Source organism: Trachypithecus francoisi, unplaced genomic scaffold (assembly GCF_009764315.1).
Source record: "Trachypithecus francoisi isolate TF-2019V2 unplaced genomic scaffold, Tfra_2.0 Lachesis_group8, whole genome shotgun sequence".
NCBI classification, from domain to species: domain Eukaryota; kingdom Metazoa; phylum Chordata; class Mammalia; order Primates; family Cercopithecidae; genus Trachypithecus; species Trachypithecus francoisi.
The window spans coordinates 66,004,486-66,023,843 of record NW_022681473.1 but is presented as its reverse complement, the minus strand read 5'-3'; the positions used below and the strand labels follow the sequence as shown (position 1 = coordinate 66,023,843).

The window sequence follows — 19,358 nt, the reverse complement described above, 5'->3', positions numbered from 1 at the left end:
AGGCCCGGGATTCTGCTTCCTTTGGCTGCCTCCCAGCTACAAAGGGCAGATCTCAGGGAAACGTGAGGCTTAGAATAGGCTTTAAGGCCTCAGACCTGGGTTGGAATCCCAGCTGTGCTACAAGCCCATTGTGTGAGCCTGGGCATATCCCTTGAGCTTTCTGAGCCTCAGTTTCCCCATTTGTAAGGTGAAGATAACAGTATTTACTGATGGAATTCAGGACACACTATTCCCCAAATATGGCACCTTGGCCACATTTGAGAAAACAGTAGAAGCAGGTCCTAAAACTTAGGACAGTCACACCACTCTGACCTTCTCCCGCCTTTCACCCTGAAACAGGTCATAAGATCCTCATTTGAGAGTTACTTTCTTTCTACCTGGAGAAAAGAAACAGCCTTAACTTTGAAGACGCAAGGACACAGAGAAGAATCTGAACAAACAGGCCTTGCTAGATTTCCCCAAGTTTATCACCATTAGCACACACCCTCTTTGTGCAATACTTCTCCACAACTATATACTTCTTCATCAAACTTGGCATAAAAAGTCACAAGTTTTTGACATTTTAGGCTAGATGATTAAAAAACAATAAACCAGCATGGACAACATGGTGAAGCCTCATCTCTACTACAAACGCAAAAGATTAGCCAGGTGTGGTGCTGCATGCCTGTAATCCCAGCTACTAGGGAGGCTGAGGCAAGAGGATCACTTGAGCCCAGGAGGCAGAGGTTGCAGTAAGCCGAGATCATGCCACTGCACTCCAGCCTGGGCAACAGGGTGAGACCCTGTCTCAAAAAATAAATAATTAAATTAAATTAAATTCAAAATAATAAAAACTAAAAAGTTAAGAATACGCGGGTTTTCCCATTTCTTTGGGTCTTCATTTCTGAAGGCCCCCGTGTCATGGAAAACTTACATTAAATAAATTTGGGCCAGGTGCAGTGGCTCACGCCTGTAATTCCAACACTTTGGGAGGCCGAGGTGGGAGAATTACCAAGCCCAGTAGTTCCAGACTAGTCTGGGTGACATGGAGAGACCCAATCTCTATGTAAAAATAATAATAATTAAAGTAAATCAAATTTTTAAAAGCCAAATAAATTTGTATGCTTTTCTCCTGTTAAGTTGTCTTTTGTTATAGTGACTTCAGTCACCAGCCTAGCAAAGAGTGAGGACAAGAAATCTCTTCTCCTCTATATGACCTCAAAGAGGTAAGGCCTCTGGGGCAGCTGGCCTGACATATAGGTGGCCCTTGCTCTCCTTTCCTGGGGGCCATTGCTCTCTTTTCCTGATTCAAGCACATCTGAGGCAATTGGGCCCAGCTGGACCCATCCCCTTCCACACACATCTGGTCTTCCTCCAGGTAAACCCCTCCATCCTGACATTGCCATTCATCCATCTCTGGATCATCTCTTTCCCTCTCTCATTCAAGCCATAACCAACCACAGGACCCAAGGAACTGGACCCCTTCTCTCCAGGCACACTCACTGGCTAGGAGGCAGCGATACAGGCTTGAAGCCCCCAGCTACAATGCAGGGACTATAATCTCTCCTTCCTGGTGCAGAAAGCATCTCCTGAGGATGAAAACCATCTATCCCCACATTCAGCCTGAGCGCTACAAACCCCACACTGTACCTTACACGTCTGCATACACATGATGGTATTTGCTATTTCACTGTCTTCATTAGCAATTTTTTTCCTCTTCCTAGACTGTCTATCCAAAGCAAATGGTTTGATTGTTCTTTAGAGAAACTTCCTGAAAGATGGATCAGCCCTTCAAAGGAAGAGGCTGTGGCCCTCAGATTCTCAGACTCTCTCCCCACAAAATCCAAAACCATTGAATTGAGATTCTTACCCATCTCCATCTCCATCTTCATCTTGAATAGGGGTTGGGTAAGATAAGGCTGAGACCTACTGGACTGCATTCCCAAACAGTTAGGCAGTCCAGGTCATGGAATGAGACAGGAGGTCGGCACAAGGTACAGGTCCTAATGACCTTGCTGATAAAACAACTTGCAGTAAGGAAGCCGGCTAAATCCCACCAATACCAAGATGGCAATGAGAGTGGCCTCTGGTTGTCGTCACTGCTACACTCCCACCAGTGCCATGACAGTTTACAAATGCCATGGCAATGTCAGGAAGTTACCCTATATGGTCTAAAAAGAGGAGGCATGAATAATCCACCCCTTGTTTAGCATATCATCATGAAATAACCATAAAAATGATCAACAAGCAGCCCTCGGGGCTGCTCTGTCTATGGAGTAGCCATTCTTTTATTCCTTTACTTTCCTAATAAATTTGCTTTCACTTTATAGACTCACCCTGAATTCTTTCTTGCACGAGATCCAAGAGCCCTCTCTTGGGGTCTGGATCCAGACCCCTTTCTGGTAACACCAGCAGCAGATGCTGGGCAATCCATTCCTCATGATAATGGCAGACGCCCCCCGCCAGAGGTGTTGGGGTGGGAGGCAGCCAATCCCGAGGCTACAAACCCCTGCCTTGGGCCCTTCCTACCTCCTAAGTTGTCTGAGATTCCCTGGGCCTGCAGATACCCCTGCCAAGCTCCTGCAGCCCAGCTCATCTCTCATCTCTCCCTCCATAAAACCCCCTCCCAGGCCAATTTCCGCTGGTCACTGTCTTGCATTACTTATGTTTCCCTCTTCTCTGCCTGGCTAGGCAATAAATTCCCCCAGGGCAGACGCTGTCCTGTACTCCTCCAGTCCTGGTGGATCATGTTAGTTCCCTGCTGAAACCCTCTGGGTGAGAAGACTTTGGATTCAAATATTTGTTTTGTCATATCATAGCTGTGTGACCTAAGACAGCTTATTTAGCCTCTCTAAGCCTGTTTTCTCTGTGAGTTAGTGAGCAGTGTCTATCTCCCAGTGTTTTTATTACAATTAAAGGGAAATGTCCTATGCCTGATATACTGTGGTCCTCAACAATGGTTAGCCCCTCCCCAACTCCCAGCTCCATCCGCAAACGGTGAGTACAGGCTCAGTCCCAAGGAGGTCAAGGTTAGTGGAAGCTAGTCCCATCCCATGTACCCCCCACCCTAGTGAGCATTATTCCTTGGCTCCAATAGATTCTTGCCATTCCCCAAATGTGTCATGTTCTTTTCCACCTCAAAGCCTTTGTACAAGCTGTACTCTCAGCCTGGAGTGTCCCTCGTCCCCAGCAAACCACTTATCTTTTGAGGCCTGGCTCACGCCTGGCCTCACGGTGGCTCACGCCTGTAATCTCAGCACTTTGAAAGGCTGAAGCGGGTGGATCACCTGAGGTCAGGAGCTGGAAACCAGCCTGGCCAACATGGTGAAACCCTGTCTCTACTAAAAATACCAAGATTAGCTGGGCGTGGTGGCATGTACCTGTAATCTCAGCTACTTGGGAGGCTGATGTATGTGAATTGCTGGAACCTGGGAGGCTGAAGGTGCAGTGAGCCGAGATTGTGCCATTGCACTCCAGCCTAGGCAACAAAAGGGAAACTCTGTCTCAATAAAAGAACAAGATTGTTGAATTGAGCTAAACTAAATGAAGGGGAAGAGAAGGCTGGAGCATGGGGTCTGTGGGTGGGGACTGCGGTGGTGCACATGAGTTGGGATAGGGGCAGCATGAGGGCCCTGAATGCTCCAGTTCTTTGTTTGGCCTAGCCCAGCATTCTGGAGGAGAGAGAGTCAAAGGCAGGAAGGGGGAATGTCTCCAGGCATTGGGCTTGGCTGTCATATTTGGGAAATTCCTCCCAGCAGGACCTTGGGTGGTCTGCTGGGAGGACAATAGCATGCTTGAGGTCCAGCTTTGTGAGACTCCAGCTGTTGTTTCTTGAAGGAGATCTGGCAGGGTCGCAGAGGGGCCAAGCAAACTTTCTGGTGGTTTCCCAGCTCAGTCAGGGACTCTGAGCTGGGACTTTCTGTTCCCAGTTGTAACCCTGGCTACCCCATCTAGACCCAGGATGACCTAAAAAATGGCAACTACAGCCTGGAGGGAGGGTCTCCCTAGGCCTAAAACAAGGAGCCAGAGGCTCAGAGATATGCAGCTATGGCTCAAGGCCATGCTCCATCTGCTCCATGTGGTCCCAGCTCATCTCTCTCTGTAATTAATTGATCCTTTAAGGGGTCCATGTTATCCCATCTCACTCGGATCATGAATCTCTAGTCCTCCAAACACAAGGTGACCCAAATGACCATCTTCAGGCTGTTTTGGCACCAGAGACCCTGGGGTCTAGAAAGGACCTCAGGGCAGGCTTCCTGCAGAGCCAGCTCCCTCAGGCCTATGTTCACCAGGCACAGGCTGGGAACATTGGAGCCTTCAGTACAGACTTGTCCAGAAAGCGGGGAAGAGGAGGCCAGGAAGGCCTCTGTTACCAGTGGGGGGCTCGAGTTTGAGCCCCAGCTCTGTTGCCAAGTAGCTGCATGGCCTTGGGCAGGTAACAGAGCTCCTCCTAGCTTTTGTTTCCTCATTTGTTTTTGTTTTTTGTTTTGTTTGTTTTTTTTTTGAGACGGAGTCCTGCTCTCCTTGCCCAGGCCGGAGTGCAATGGTGCGATCTTGGCTCATTGCAGCCTCTACCTCCCAGGTTCAAGCAATTCTCCTGCCTCAGCCTCCAGAATAGCTGGGATTACAGGCGCCCGCCACCACACCCAGCTAATTTTTTGTATTTTTTTTTAGTAGAGATGCAGTTTCACCATGTTGGTCAGGCTGGTCTTGAACTCCTGTCCTCAGGTGATCCCACTGCCTCGGCCTCCCAAAGTGATGGGATTAGAGGTGTGAGCCACCATGCCCGGCCACCCTCATTTGTAAAATGGGCCCAGAGTGCTTTGTCATCATAAAAGTGCTGCACATGGCTGGGCGTGGTAGCTCATGCCTGTAATCCCAACACTTTGGGAGGCCGAGGCGGGTGGATCATGAGGTCAGGAGTTCGAGACCAGCCTGGCCAACATGGTGAAATCCCGTCTCTACCAAAAATACAAAAATTAGCTGGGCGTGGTGGCAGGCGCCTGTAATCCCAGCTACTCCGGAGGCTGAGGCAGGGGAATCGTTTGAACCCGGGAGGTAGAGGTTGCAGTGAGCTGAGATCACGCCATTGCACTCCAGCCTGGGTGACAGGGTGAGACTCCATCTCAAAAAAAAAGGACTGTAGTACACATGAGTGGGGTTATTGTGAAAGTTCCCAGAACACAGATTCTCTGGGCCACTGAAGCAGGGCCACTTCCTCCCTAGATACTTTCTATAGCTCCCAACTGCCTTTAAGACAAAGTCCATGTGCCTAACCTGGCATACACGTTCCTTGGGACTGGGCCCCATCAGCTTCTTTGGCTTAAACTTCCCAAGGTGTTGCCAGTGGCCCCCGCTCCTCCAACGGTACTGGGCAGCTCACTAGCTCCACAGATATGCAGGTGTAGTCACTTTTCTAAGCATTTGCAGTGCTATCTCCTTCCCTGGCATGCTCACCCTGTATGGGATTGGTGGAAGGGAAGAGAAAGCCCCAGGGCAATGGCATGGAGAGGAAGAGCTCCAGTACCAGGCAGACCTGGGGGCTGGCCTCCACCCTGCTGTTTACTTTGGGGTGAGCTTGGACTTTGCTTGCCCCCTCCAAGCATCAGTTTCTCACCTATTAAAAAGGGGAGGACGTTTCACTGGGTTCTCTTAAAGCCAGTGATGCAGTGCTGGAATTTGAACCTGGGACTGCTGGTTCTTTCCCTCGCCCCACCTGTCTGCCCTAGAATGGCTTACATTTGAACACAGATGGGCTGGAGAGAGGAACAGCAATACCGGAAACAAGGAGGGATGAACCTCAAAGAAAGGGTCAACAAAAGCATATGGGAGAGGTTACCCCCAGCTGGAAGAATCTGGAACGACTTCCTGGAGGAGTTGGCATTTCGAAGAGTTGGAAAACAGGGCAAATGTCACCAGGATGGGATGTGGGCAGGGGCTTCCTGGGCAACGGTGAACAAGTGGGAAAATGAAGTCTTTGCGTCACACCGTGTGTGTGTCAATGGGTGTCCCGGCACTGGCAGGGAAACTGCTGCCTAAGAGGTATGTGGTGAGTTGGTGAAGGGGCTCTGCTGGAGCCAGATCTGACCTTCACTCCTCTCTGGTGTCTGCCCTGACTGGGACAACTTCCCCCTCTCCCTTGGGGACTCTTCCCAGGCTGCAGGCTCTGTATCCTACCCCACCCGCATTCCTACACCCCTCAGAGTAGTGTGGTGAGCCTGGCCACAGCCCAGAATGGGTCTCGGGAAGCAAGGCTAGAGGTGGCACCTGATGGCCCACCGGGCAGATGCTGGGGTCAGCTTCCCGCTGTCTGTGTGGGAAGTCAGGGGGCACCTGGAGAACATTCCAGAACTGGGCCCTGCAGGGATCAGAAAAATAGTCCTGGGGGGACTTGTGGGGAGGTACAGTGCAGCCAAAGTCTCTAGTTAGTTCCCACACCCCCAGCTCTCCATCCCTCCCATCCACACTGAGCCAAAGCTGATGGGGAATTTGGTTTGTCAGTGGCCCATTCACATCGTCCCCCCTACCAAACCATCCCACCCAAACTGACCTCATTCGCATCTGTCCTGTGAGGTGCCCTGAGAGGAGGCATCCATCTCACCCTTCCTGCCATACTGCAGTCCCCAAGCCGTGGCTGCGTTCTCCTGGAGTCCCTGCAGCTGCGCCTCAGCTGGGTCTGTCTCCACGGCCTATAAAGCCCTCCCTGCTGGGCTTCTGGGAGCAAGTGGGGCCTTGCCCAAATGGCTGTGAGGCTCACACAGCCTAGGGGAGATTCAACAGCTGGGAAAGAGGCCAAAGGTGACCGCTATAGGGCGTCTAACCTGGAGTTCTCCCAGTCCAAAGATCCTTTGTTTCTTCTACCCACACTGACTTCCCAGGAAATGCTGGGCCAGGTGCTCTGTTCTCAGAAACACTGCCCTCGCTTCAGGGCGTTTCCTTGTCACCCTGCAGGCAGAGCTTCAAGACCTTTTTCCTGCAGCCTCCTCCCCTCTCCACAGTAAGAGACCTCACTGTGCAGAGACCCATGCAGGTCTCTGCAGGTCACTCTCAATCCCCTGGTCTTCTGGGTGGATCTTCTAACTGCCTGCAGGTCTGTCCGTAGCTCTCCGGCACCTGTCCCTGTCTAATTTCTCTTTCCTGCTTTGTCTCCTTCCTCTCTGTCTCTCGCAGTCTCTGCTGCAGCCCCCTCTCCACGTTTGACCTCCTTACCTTTCCCTGCATTCTCCTGCTGACACCTGTTGATACTGCATTCTCCGACCTCCTGTGTGCCTCTTTGTTTGAGCCTGCCTGTCTGCACTGTCTGTCTAACTACACTGTTCTCTTTTTCTCTGCTCTGTCTGTCTCTGTCTCCTTCGAGAGGGGAAACAGGGCTTGATGAGGGAGTCAGGGGCCTGTCTTTCTGTTGTCCTGTAAGTCTCTGTGTCATCAACAAGGTTTGGCTGGGTTCCCTGGCTCCAGCTGAGTAAATAGTGTCCCTTTCTGCTCCTCCAGTCATCCACTCATTCATTTAACACACCTTTACTGAGCGCTGGCCATGTGCCTGGCTCTGTGCCAACAGCTGTGAGCACCCGTCCCACCCACTCTGGCTCTACAGCCTCACCCTTTTCTCTGGGAACATGTTCCCCAGGCTCACTCTCCACGCGCCTTCCTCACGTCGTCCGGACTTACCTATCCTGGGTCCCATGACTGCTGCAGTGCAGTGAGCTCCAGCCCCTAATTCAATCTCAGGACCTGGAGCTTAGCAGGAGAGAGGAAGCAAATCTTCTCGGGCTCCTGGAGACAGCAGCAGGTGAGCCGCAGCAGGGATGCAGTGATGGTGGGAGCTCCAGACACTGGCTCAGCTCCTCTTGGGCCACACAGGACATGAGATTTGTCCAGGCACAGGTTAGGGAGTCCTCCTCAAACTCAACCCCAAGGGTCTCCAAGTGTCTGTCTCCCTGGATCACTTGCTCCTTCTGTCTCTCCCTTGCCCTGGCTCCACAGTTGTGTAGGAGGCTGGGTTTATTCAAGTCCAGCCTCTCTGTGAGGAGGAAGCTGTGCCCCGCCTCCCTGAGGCTCAGCCTCAGCCTGTCCTTTCCAGCCTCTTGCCTCTGCATTTCCCTTAGGTATTTTCCCCTGCTCTGTTAACAGCAGAGAGGTGGGGGCGCAGAGGGGATGTTGATAGGTCTCCCCAAGCTCCCCAACCTTCCACACTCATCCCCAGTCTCCTCACTGCACTCCCATTTTCCACCCGAGCCCTTCTCCTACCAAGCTCTTGTTCCCTTCACAGAACTTTTGTTGCCCTCCCTTGATAGGAGGGCCCCATGGAGAGCCCTTGTTCCTCCATCTAGCAGTTGTCCTCTTTCACTGAACCCCTGTCCCCCTCAAGCCTACGTCCCCTCTCACTAAATCCCTCATCTCCTCCCTGAGCTCCACGGATCCAGAGCAAGAAGGTGCCCTGTCCACTAAGTATCCAGTGGCAGCCTGCCTGGGTGGAGCTCATGGTAGAAGGTCCATCAATTTCAGCCATCTAGGCAAAGGGAGGAGGGGAACAGAATGGAAAATATGAAATTCTCAGCATTTTCTGAACTGAGGACTGAGGATGGAGGTCCAGGAGCCAGACAGATCTGAGTCCCATCTCAGCTATCATTTGCTGGTCAAGTGATCTCAGGCAAGTCCCAGCATCTCCCTGAGTGTCAATTCTCTCATCTATAAAGAAGGGACACTAATTCCTTGCAGAGCCACTGTGAAGGTTCAGCGAAGGAGAAAGAAGCCAAGCCTGGAGGCCTCTGAAGCGCAGAGAAAGGAGTGGCAGAGGTGGGGCTCAGAACAGGGAAGCAAGGGAAAGCAAATCCACCTTGCCTTTCCCAGCTTGCACAGCACTTTCACACACAAGGCCCCACTGGGTCCTCCCCTTGACACTGTAAGGTCAGGTTATTTATTCCCTGATTTTACAAATAAGGCATTGAGTCTCAGTAACTTGCCAGAGATCACCCAGCTAGTAGGTGGTGGGTGCCTTGAACCTCTAATGCTAGAACCAGGCTTTTCCCTCCACCCAGGCTATCTTCTCTGAAGAAGATCTGGGTTTCCCCAAATCCAAGACACAGAAGTGAATCTGACCCTGTCCCTGGAATAAGGTCTTTTTGCATGGAATGAGGATGTGGGTTTGGAGTCTAACTTTTGGGGTGCAATAACAGAGAAACGTACACCAGCTCCACTTGGCTCCTATTTGCTATATGAGGGTGCTAGTAGGAAGTAGGGAATGTGTGAAATAATCACAGATCTCCCTGGCACTCAGGAGGCACTCAATAGATACTTGTTACATGAATAAATGAGTCTTTGAGAAACAAGAAATGTGAGTGCATGACTATTCCACTGAGAAAGGTCAAGAATTGGCTTGGATTAATAGAAAGACCAGACCCTGATGGGTTTGACCCAGGATCTGACCTGATCAGACCCTACTTAGGAAAACCAAATTGGGTCTGTCTCTCCAAATCCTTCCGATCAACGTCAGCATTGTGAATCCTCATGAAGATTGGCAGAGGTGCAACCTCCCAGACTCCAAATTACAATATAAAGATACCTTTAAACTTTCTGGAAGCCCAGTTACCCCCACCTTGGCCCCAGGGCCTGAAGAAGTTCTGTTTATGGAATGGTCTCTGTCGGGGGGACCAGCTTGTCTGGCTGTTTATCTCATTGATCTTTTTGTTTTTGTTTGTTTGTTTTTGAAATGGAGTCACTCTCTGTTGCCCAGGCTGTAGTGCAGTGGCGTGATCTCGGCTCATAGCAGCCTCAGCCTCCCAGGTTGAAGTGATTCTCAAACTTCAGCCTCCCAAGTAGCTGGGATTACAGGTGCATGCCACCACACCTGGCTGATTTTTGTATTTTTAGTAGAGACGGGGTTTCACCATGTTGGCCAAAATGATCTCGAATTCCTGGCCTCAAGTGATCCACCCACCTTGGCCTCCTAAAGTGCTGGGATTACAGGTGTGAGCCACTGCACTGCCCGGCCTGTCTCATTGATCTTTGAGTCAAGCAATGCACACTACCCCCCCAGGGCATGGTATGTACAGTAGCCTCTGGTATGAGCAGCTTTCATTTATTACCTCAACTTCCCCAGGCTGGCAAAGCCTGGTCCAAGAATATTCCTGAACTTGAGCTGTGGAACTGCAGCAAGGGTCAGGTACCCAGGAGCCTCTGAGACTTAGGCTAACATGCCTTCAGACCAGCTCCCTGGTGAACCCCATAGTCAGCTCCTGCTATGAGTGGCCCAGGTCTGAGGTTTGACCACACTGTTTTGCACCTGGGCCTTGCCATTTGCCAGTGTGTGGTGTTTGCTGTGTTTTGTTCAAGTATTATAAGAAGGTGCATTTTACAGAGTACCACAATGCATGTGGATCACAACACCATCTGTGGATTCCCACAGTTTACAAAACTTGATGCCTTTTTTAGAGTCCTGTGCCGTTGGCCTAGCCCAATCTGCAAAACTTTGCTGCTTCCAGGGCCCCATAATATTCACAGAGCCCTGTGTCTCTTTTCTTCTTTTTTTTTTTTGAAATGAAGTCTCGCTCTGCCACCCAGCCTTCAGTGCAGTGGCGCGATCTTGGCTCACTGCAACCTCCGCCTCCCAGGTTCACGCCATTCTCACGCCTCAGCCTCCCGAGTAGCTGGGACTACAGGCGCCCACTACCTCGCCAGGCTAATTTTTTGTATTTTTAGTAGAGACGGGGTTTCACCGTGTTCGCCAGAATGGTCTCGATCTCCACCCACCTTGACCTCCCAAAGTGCTGGGATTACAGGCGTGAGAGAGCCCTCTGTCTCATGCTAAGCCTGATGTTGTTCATAAAACCTTGGGCTGTTTGCAGAACCTAATCCCTTACCTTCTTCAAGCCAACCCACTTAGGAAAATGCCTTTTAGTAAGCCAGGAAAAATAGGAGACTCTTCATTTTATAGAACTATCTGCTTGGGGGTACAAAGGAATAGGGCTGGGCCCAGATTAAAGACCTCAGTGCTGGTCTCAGCTCTGTTATAATCCTGCTGGAGGACTTTGGGCTGATCCTTTGTCCTCTCTGGGTCTCTGTCTTCCCATCTGTTAAATGGAGATCATGACATCCAACCATCCACCTCAGGCCTGTCCTGAGGATCACTGTGAGATTGCCCAGAAGACGGGTTGTGGGCGGGGTGAAAAGGGGAAGAGTGCCCAGAGGCTTCTTCCTGAAAACGGCTCCAAACTGCCACCTCAGCATCTTTGTTCCCACTTCCCTTCTGGCCTAGCAGCCAGGAAGGGGATATCTATAAATGAGCCATGGGCCAGGCAGACAAACGAGGGCCTCAGCCAGAGCCTCGGCCTTCCCTGCCCCCCGGACGCCGCCTTGGAGTCAGGCCCTCGCTGTGCAGACACACTCCCATGTATGGCTCGTTAACTCTGCTCAGGGAAGGCTATGTCTTCCTTATGTCACCCATGAGGACACTGCTGCTCAGAGAGGCCTCGTGTCTTGCCTGAGGCTACATGTCAAGTATACAGCAGGGGCTGGGATCTGAGCCAAGGACAGCAAGGATGGATGTCTCAGAGCATCCATCACTCCACAGAGGTCGGAGTGCGAAGGAATGTGGAGCTCCTTTAATTCAGCCTTTCCTTTTTTCAGATTGGTAGATTGAGGCCAGGAGAGTGTGGAGTCCACGGGGGAGTCACTGTTCATGTCTCCCTAGATAAGCAGGCTTCAGTCTCTCTAGCTGATTGATGAGAAACAGGCCCCATCCTGCCAAGCATTCAGGGCTTCTCCTGTCTTTGTTGGCACAACTTCTCCATCAGGACACAGCTCATCTCCTAATTGCGAGGAGAGGAGCAGGTGTGCAGGCAGGGTGAGTGTTCAGGTTGCACAGCCACCTAACCTCAACACAGCCCCTGGCTCTTCCAGTGCCCTACTCTTGTATAGGCCCTGCCGTGCTCCCTGTAGCAGCTTAAACCCCGCCTGGAGGTTTCTCCCTACCTCCAACCACTCCCTGGGGAACCTGCCTCCCGCAACCCCCACCTCCAGGCTCTTTCACCCCACAGCAGCCTTATCCTAGTTCCAACTCCCTCCAGCCTGTGAGAATACACACTGTGTTGGAAACCGCGTCCCTCCCTGAAAGTGACATCTCTGTGCCCCAGAAAGCGCATGAGCTTGGGTGTCAGTTTAACCCTGACCCAGTCCAAAGTTCTCTGAGGCTGTTTCTTCATCTGTGAAATAGAGATGAAATGTGACAACTGAAAAATCATGAGATCTATGCATTTGGAGAGAAGACTTTATTTCTTTTCTTTCTTGCTTTCTTTTTTTCTTTTTCTTTTTTTTTTTTTTTTTGAGACGGAGTCTTGCTCTGTCGCCGGGGCTGGAGTGCAGTGGCCGGATCTCAGCTCACTGCAAGCTCCGCCTCCCGGGTTCACGCCATTCTCCTGCCTCAGCCTCCCGAGTAGCTGGGACTACAGACGCCCGCCACCTCGCCCGGCTAGTTTTTTTGTATTTTTTAGTAGAAACGGGGTTTCACAGTGTTCGCCAGGATGGTCTCGATCTCCTGACCTCGTGATCCGCCCGTCTCGGCCTCCCAAAGTGCTGGGATTACAGTCTTTTTCTTTTTTAGAGGCAATGTCTCACTCTGTCCCCCAGGCTGAAGTGCAGTGATGCAATCATGGCTTACTGCAGCCTCCAACACCTGGGCTCCAGCAATTCTCCTGCCTCAGACACCCCGGTAGCTGAGACTACAGGTGCATGCCACCACGGCTGGTTAATTTGGTAAGTTTTTGTAGAGACAGGGTCTCACTGTGTTGCCTAGGCTGGTCTCAAGCAATCCTCCCACCTCAGCCTCCTAAAGTGCTGGGATTATAGGTATGAGACTTACTTCTTAAAAAGAGTTACAGCCTACAAGGTGGCCATTCTGGTGGGCTGGGGAGCTCAGTCTTTGGCAGAGTCCAGAGACAGACACTTTAAGGGAGGAGGGGTTAGATAGAAATTTAAGCTGAATGTGTTGCCCAAATACACATATTCAACAGGTTATAGGAGGAGCTGTGAATATTCACGAGGTGGTCCTAATGTATGCATATTGAACAAACATGCGTGTTACATATGACCCATGTTCACCTTGGGTTGGAGACTTAACATTTAAATGCATGTATGCATCAAAAGGTGAAGCGAGGACATGAAGGACTCAAGTGCGGTGTCTATAAACTGGCCAGAACCCATCCATGGTCAGTGGTCTCTTATCAGAAAAAATTCCTGAAATCAGTCTCTAGTCCAATTAGACCTATAGTTTTGGCTGGTGGAACAGGCATCAGTTAGTTAGCGTCTGGCGGTGGAGGAGCTGCAAATTGTTTTACCATTGCTTATCTCAAGACCAGGGCTTATTTAGCTGCTAGAGAAAAAGAGAAATGTTGTGGCAGTGAGAACATAGTTTATTCTTTAGTGTATGGGTGTGGGACTTAACCCTTGCCTGGCGTGACCCAAGGTCTTGTTTATAGTTTGGCATCTTATTGCCACAAAGAGTCCATTCTGTCAGTCTTATGATCTCTGTTTTAGCATTAATGCTGCTCAGGTGTAGTGTCTAAGCCACAAAAGGGAGGGGGATAAACGAGGTGTGTCTCTTGTCCCTTCATGGCCAAAAACTCAGTTTTTAAAGGCTTCTCTGGGGTCCCCTTGGCCAAGAGGTGGGTTGTCCATTCAGCAAATTGGGGGGCTTAGGATTTTAGTTTTAGTTGACACAAGAAACCTCCTGGCAGGACTGTCCTAAACCCTGTTATCTTGCCCGACCTCCTAAGTATGTGGTACAGCTTCTTTCTTCTGGGAGATTGCTCCCAGCCTCGCCCAGTGACCTGGGGCTGGTCACTTGCCCTCTCTGATCCTTAGTGCCATTGTCTGCAAAACGCCTTCCCAGAGCAGTCATACGGCTTGGATGAGCTGATGGATGGATTAGTGCTTCCAAAATTCTGAGAGCTGAGCAGACATGAGCCATTATTAATATGGCAGTGATGGTGATGGTGATGACTCTTATGATTCTGGAAGCAGAGGATGAGGAGGAAGTAAATCATGACACATACGTGCCAGGTCAGCCTGACCTCACCGACAACCCAGGGGAATAAATCACTAGGAAGGCCCCCTGAGGTAGGAGGAAGCTCAGCAGCAACATGGGGACTCTGTAGGTGGGCGGGGGGACCACTGTCCACAGTTGTTGTTCTGCAGGTGCTGCAGGGCTCCAGCTTGGGCACTGGCTGGCCTTCAGCCCCCAGCCTGGGCTCTGCCACTGACATGCTGATCAGGTCTCATTCCCTGCCTGGTCCTCAGTTTCCTTATTATAAAACGGTGGAGGTTGGGGGGTGCAGGTGCAGTGGCTCATGACTATAATCCCAGTGCTTTGGGAGACCAAAGCAGGAAGATTTCTTGAGGCCAGGAGTTCAAGGCAAGGCTGGGAAACACAGTGAGACCCTGTCTCTACCAAAAATTTAAAAATTAGCCAGGTGTGGTGGCACATGTCTGTGGTCCCAGCTACTGGGGAGGCTGAAGTGGGGAGGATCCCTTGAGCCCAGGAGTTAGAGGCTGCAGTGAGCTATGATCACACCACTGCACTCCAGCCTGGGCAGCAGAGCGAGACCCTGTCTCTAACAACAACAAAAAAATTTAACGGTGGTTGGGGATGGGGGTGGTGGGGGTTGGGGGGAAGAGTCTCATTCTGTTCTGACCCTGTCTTTTGGAGTCTCATTCTGTTCATGGCCCACATGAGCTAATGGCTGTGCCACTGTTTTCCTAAAGTGTCAAGTGTGGGATTACAGTTTTTAATAATGTGTCTTCTTGGAGAGTGGACACGGTAGAGGGGTGGTGCAGCAAAGGCTGGGAGGGACGCCGAGGGTGGGGGCTGGGGATGGGGTAAGGGGGAGAGGCAAATGCGGGATGAGAGCAAGCCCCTGCCCGGCTGTGGATAATTTGGAAGAAGGGCCCTGCTCCCCAAAGACTTTGCAACACTGCCCCCTGGGGGCTGGAGAGGAAGCCTGTGCTCTGACTTTTCCTCTGAGACTTCAGTCAGGGAGGGGACCTTGAAGGATCACTGTCCAGAGGCTGAACTGGGTGGGCCAGAAGAAACCCAGCTAGGGCAGTCATCGCCTGCCTGCCTTCCCCACCTTCCATTCCACTTCACGAGCCTCTCAAATCTGCAGCCCTGTCCTGGTCTAGCCCACCACCGCTCTTGTCTGGGCCATGCTCTGGCCTCTTTCCCACCTCCAGTCTCACACCAGCCCATCTTCCTGCAAGCCAGAGGGAACTTTCTAACCCTTAAATCCTACCATGCCCCATTCTGTGTAAAACTCTGACCCAGCTCCCAGTGCCCTCAGGAGAGACCATCCTTCTCAGCCTGACACTGAGTGGCCCCTGTCTCTCTGTCCAATCACATCTTCTGCAGGTCACTATCCTCACTTGCAGATGAGACATTACAGGGGTGTTTAGAGCAAAGAAGGCTCTGGGGTAGGACTTTTTGGGTGTGACTGCTGGCTTCCCCCCTTGGTAGCTGTGTTACTTAATTCTTAGTTTGCACTTTTTTTTTTTTTTTTTGAGACAGAGTCTTGCTCCATCTCCCAGGCTAGAGTGTAGTAGCATGATCTCAGCTCACTGCAGCCTCTGCCTCCTGGGTTCAAGCAATTCTCCTGCTTTAGTCTCCTGAGTAGCTGGGACTACAGCTGTGCGTCACCACACCTGGCTAATTTTTGTATTTTTAGTAGAGACAAAGTTTCACTATGTTGGTCAGGCGGGTCTCGAACTCCTGTCTTCTGGTGATCCGCCCATCTTGGCCTCCTAAAGTGCTGGGATTACAGGCGTAAGCCATGGTGCCCAGCCTGCAGTACTTTTTAAAATTGTAAAGTATATATAACATAAAATGTTAACATAAAATTCAGTGGCATGAAGTACATCTACATTGTTGTGCAACCATCCTCACCCTCCATCTCCATACCTCCCTCATCTTTCCAAATGGAGACTCAGATTCATGTGTTCTTCATTCCACCTCTGTTTCCTCATCTGACGGATGGAACTAATCACTGAGTGTGCTTTGCACGTGCTTATAGGTGGGTAATAGGTATTCAGGTAATGCTATGATTGTTTTCTTCTCTTGAGGAAGCTGCTCTGGAAAGTCAGTGCAGCAGCACCGCACGGAGTGGTCTCTAGAAACCCACAGCCCACCGCCGCCCGGCTTCATTTCTTTGGCTCGGGCACATTTTCTGAGAGCTACCGGGGAAGCATGCCGCCCATCTCATCTGGGAAGATGAGTCATTTCCTCTGCTGATGGGTTATGAGCCTAGGGATGGGGAAGGCAGGAAGCAGAACACAGGCAGCGGCTTCTCGGCTGATCGGGGCCTCTGTAGCGGCTCACATAAGAACCATGTGGCCCGGTGGATTCTCTCTGGTGTCTGGACAGGGTAGGACACCCTAACTTGCCTGTGTGCCAACTCTCTCAGGAGGGGCTGGAGCAGGCTAACTTCCTTCCACCAGTGCTGCTTTTTTTTTTTTTTTTTTTTTTTTTTTTTTTTTTGAGGCGGAGTCTCGCTCTGTCGCCCAGGCTGGAGTGCAGTGGCCGGATCTCAGCTCACTGCAAGCTCCGCCTCCCGGGTTTATGCCATTCTCCTGCCTCAGCCTCCCGAGTAGCTGGGACTACAGGCGCCGCCACCTCGCCCGGCTAGTTTTTGTATTTTTAGTAGAGACGGGGTTTCACTGTATTAGCCAGGAGGGTCTCGATCTCCTGACCTCATGATCCGCCCGTCTCGGCCTCCCAAAGTGCTGGGATTACAGGCTTGAGCCACCGCGCCCGGCCTCACCAGTGCTGCTTATTCAGAGCACATCAGTTCGCATTTTGCTTGATTCTCTCCTTTTCACATCACACTCCCAACACATCACTCCCCACCATTCTGCGCACACACTTCCAAGATTCACTCACTCCAACTCTTCCTGGCATGTGCGTCTAAAATCATCTCACCTTCTAAGTGGCACTGTCCTTATTTAAATGCATGTCCTTTTTTTTTTGTCCCCTAGGTGGAACTAGGGGAGAGACCAGGTTTCAGGCGTCCCTGATGGATCCTGGTTTCTGGCCCGCTCTCTGACCAGGGGAGCAAGTGGATTTATCCAGCAAACAGGCTGAATGGTGGTGTCAGAATCAGAGCTGGGTCCAGACAGGATGCTTAGAGGGCCACAGAATCTCCTCCTAAGAGTCCTTCTGCTGGGGACTCCAGTTTCTTCAGTTAAAGACACCAACCATCCTCCAGAAAGAGCCAGCAGTGGCAAGCAAGCAATCAGCTTAAGCAAACCAGTCAAGTCTTTGGAGTAGCTTAGGCTGGAACTCGGCCAACATTAGTTGCGTGGCATGGGGCAGATACTTCATTTTTCTAAGTCTCAGCTTCTTCTTCAAAATGGATGCAACGATTACGACTAACACTCATTATTTGCTAAGCACTATTCTAAGCACTTGTATCAGCTCAGTTAATGCTCCCAACAACCTATTATAACCCCCAATTTACAGATGAGGAAACTGAGAGACCTGCCAAGGTCACACAGTTGGTAAGAGGCAGACCAGGATCTTAACTTAGACAATCTGGCCCCAGAGTCCAAGCCCCTGAGACGGCACTTAACCGTCTCAAAGGGCAAATTTGAGGACTTGGTCATCATCCACTGGTCCCTAAGCCATGAGGTTGAATACAGAACAAGCCAAGTACTAAGCTGCTGCCTTTGACTGACCCTGGGCATTTTACTTTCCTTGTTAAATCTCAGGTTTCCCTCCTACAACAGGAGGGGCTTGAACCCCAGCTCCGGTTCAGCAAAGAGCTCACCATTTGCCTGGAAACCTGCCCCTCCCAGGTCCCTGTTCTGAGCCCCTCCTGTCTCCTCAGAGTCAGCCCCCATCCCCACAGCCTGTGTGGCAACTCTGCCTTCATATTCCTCTGTCTCTTACTCCCTCTTTTCCCTAAATTCAAAGCCCACTCCTTGTTCCTGTGGAACCCTGCACAGCTTCCTTAATCTTCTGTGACTCCTGTCTCCCCAGTTCTAATGCATCCTCCACATTCTAATGGAGCTATCTTTCCAAACACTAATCTTTTTTTTTTTTTTTGACAGGATCTTGCTCTGTCATTCAGACTGGAGTGCAGTGGTGCCACCCTAGCTCACTGCAGCCTCAAATACCAGCAATCCTCCAGCCTCAAGCTTCCCAAGTAGCTGGGACCACAGGCTTGCACCATCATGCACAGCTAATTTTTTTTAATTTTTATTTTTATAGAGACAGAGTCTTGCTATGTTGCCCAGGCTGGTCTCAGACTCCTGGGCTCAAGTGATCCTCCCACTATGGCCTCCCAAAGTGCTGGGATTACAGGTGTGAGCCACCGTGCCCAGCTCCAAACCCTAATCTTATTGTGCCCAGCCTTTCTCCTCAGAGCAAAGCCTACTTCTTAGCCTAACATTTGCTGCTCATCACCACACACCTATAACCTACCTTACACTTTCATCCCTGGCGCCTGCGTATGCACAGTTCCCTCAGCTCAAATGCCCTTCCTGCCTTTTATCACTGGATAAGCACAGATCCATCCTTCACGTGGTAAGGACGACCTCCAATCCCTCCCAGCACCACCCAAGTGTTCTCTGCTTCCTCCTGAAAGAATACGTATGTGCTCACAGTCATATTCTAGCTTTCCACGTGTCCTTGGCTAACGAGCATCGAGCTGGCTGGACATTCCCTTGGGGAGCTTCCCATCAGCCAGTCCCTCTGCCTGCAGCCTTCCTCCTGTTCATTCATCTGAGCTGCTCCAATGCTCCAACGCAAATGGAGTTTTTCTTCCCCTTCTCAGACAGTGGACTAAGAATGGGGGCAACCCAGGGTCACCTGTCACAGGACTGGCATAATCCCAAAGAGAAGCTGAGTGCGAGAGTCTCAGGCTTTGCAAGGTGAGAAGCCTTCTGGGGAGTGGAATCTCTGTGGCTGTGGTGGAGAATGAACTGAGGCACTTGATTTGCAAAGCGCTCTCACATAGAGCAGCTCACTAAACTTCACTCAAGCCAGTATTGCCATGATTATTACCCCCATTCACAAAGAGGAAACAGAGGCAGAGAGAAGTGAAGTCATGCCCCCAAGGACACACGGGCCGTACGTGGAGCTGAGATTTGAGATCAGTGCATTTGGCCACCAAAGCTGATGCCCTTACGCTGGGGCCACACTGCCCCCTGGTGGCAGCGAGGATGGTGGTGGTGATGAGTATGTATGAAAAATTAAAAATAAATAAATAAATTAAAAAAAATTAGCCAGGCGTAGTGGCAGGTGCCTGTAATCGCAGCTCCTCGGGAGTCTGAGAGAATTGCTTAAACCGGGAGGCAGAGGTTGCAGTGAGCCAAGATCACGCCACTGCACTCCA

The 19,358-nt window shown here is 50.9% G+C and overlaps 1 protein-coding gene across 3 annotated transcripts in view; it reads right to left on the bottom strand.

Annotated features, from left to right (window-relative positions):
* SLCO2B1 (solute carrier organic anion transporter family member 2B1) overlaps positions 1-8,048 on the bottom strand; it is a 55,503-nt gene extending 47,455 nt beyond the window's left edge. Inside the window, exon 1 of one of the 3 annotated variants that reach the window (XM_033204158.1) lies at positions 7,648-8,048. In XM_033204158.1, the coding sequence (XP_033060049.1) occupies positions 7,648-7,663 (16 nt within the window). In that variant the 5' untranslated portion in view covers positions 7,664-8,048. Of the gene's footprint in view, positions 1-6,529; positions 6,551-7,647 lie in introns of those variants that run through there. The other 2 variants (XM_033204161.1, XM_033204160.1) reach the window with 2 other exon arrangements.
* Positions 8,049-19,358: the final 11,310 nt, after the last annotated feature.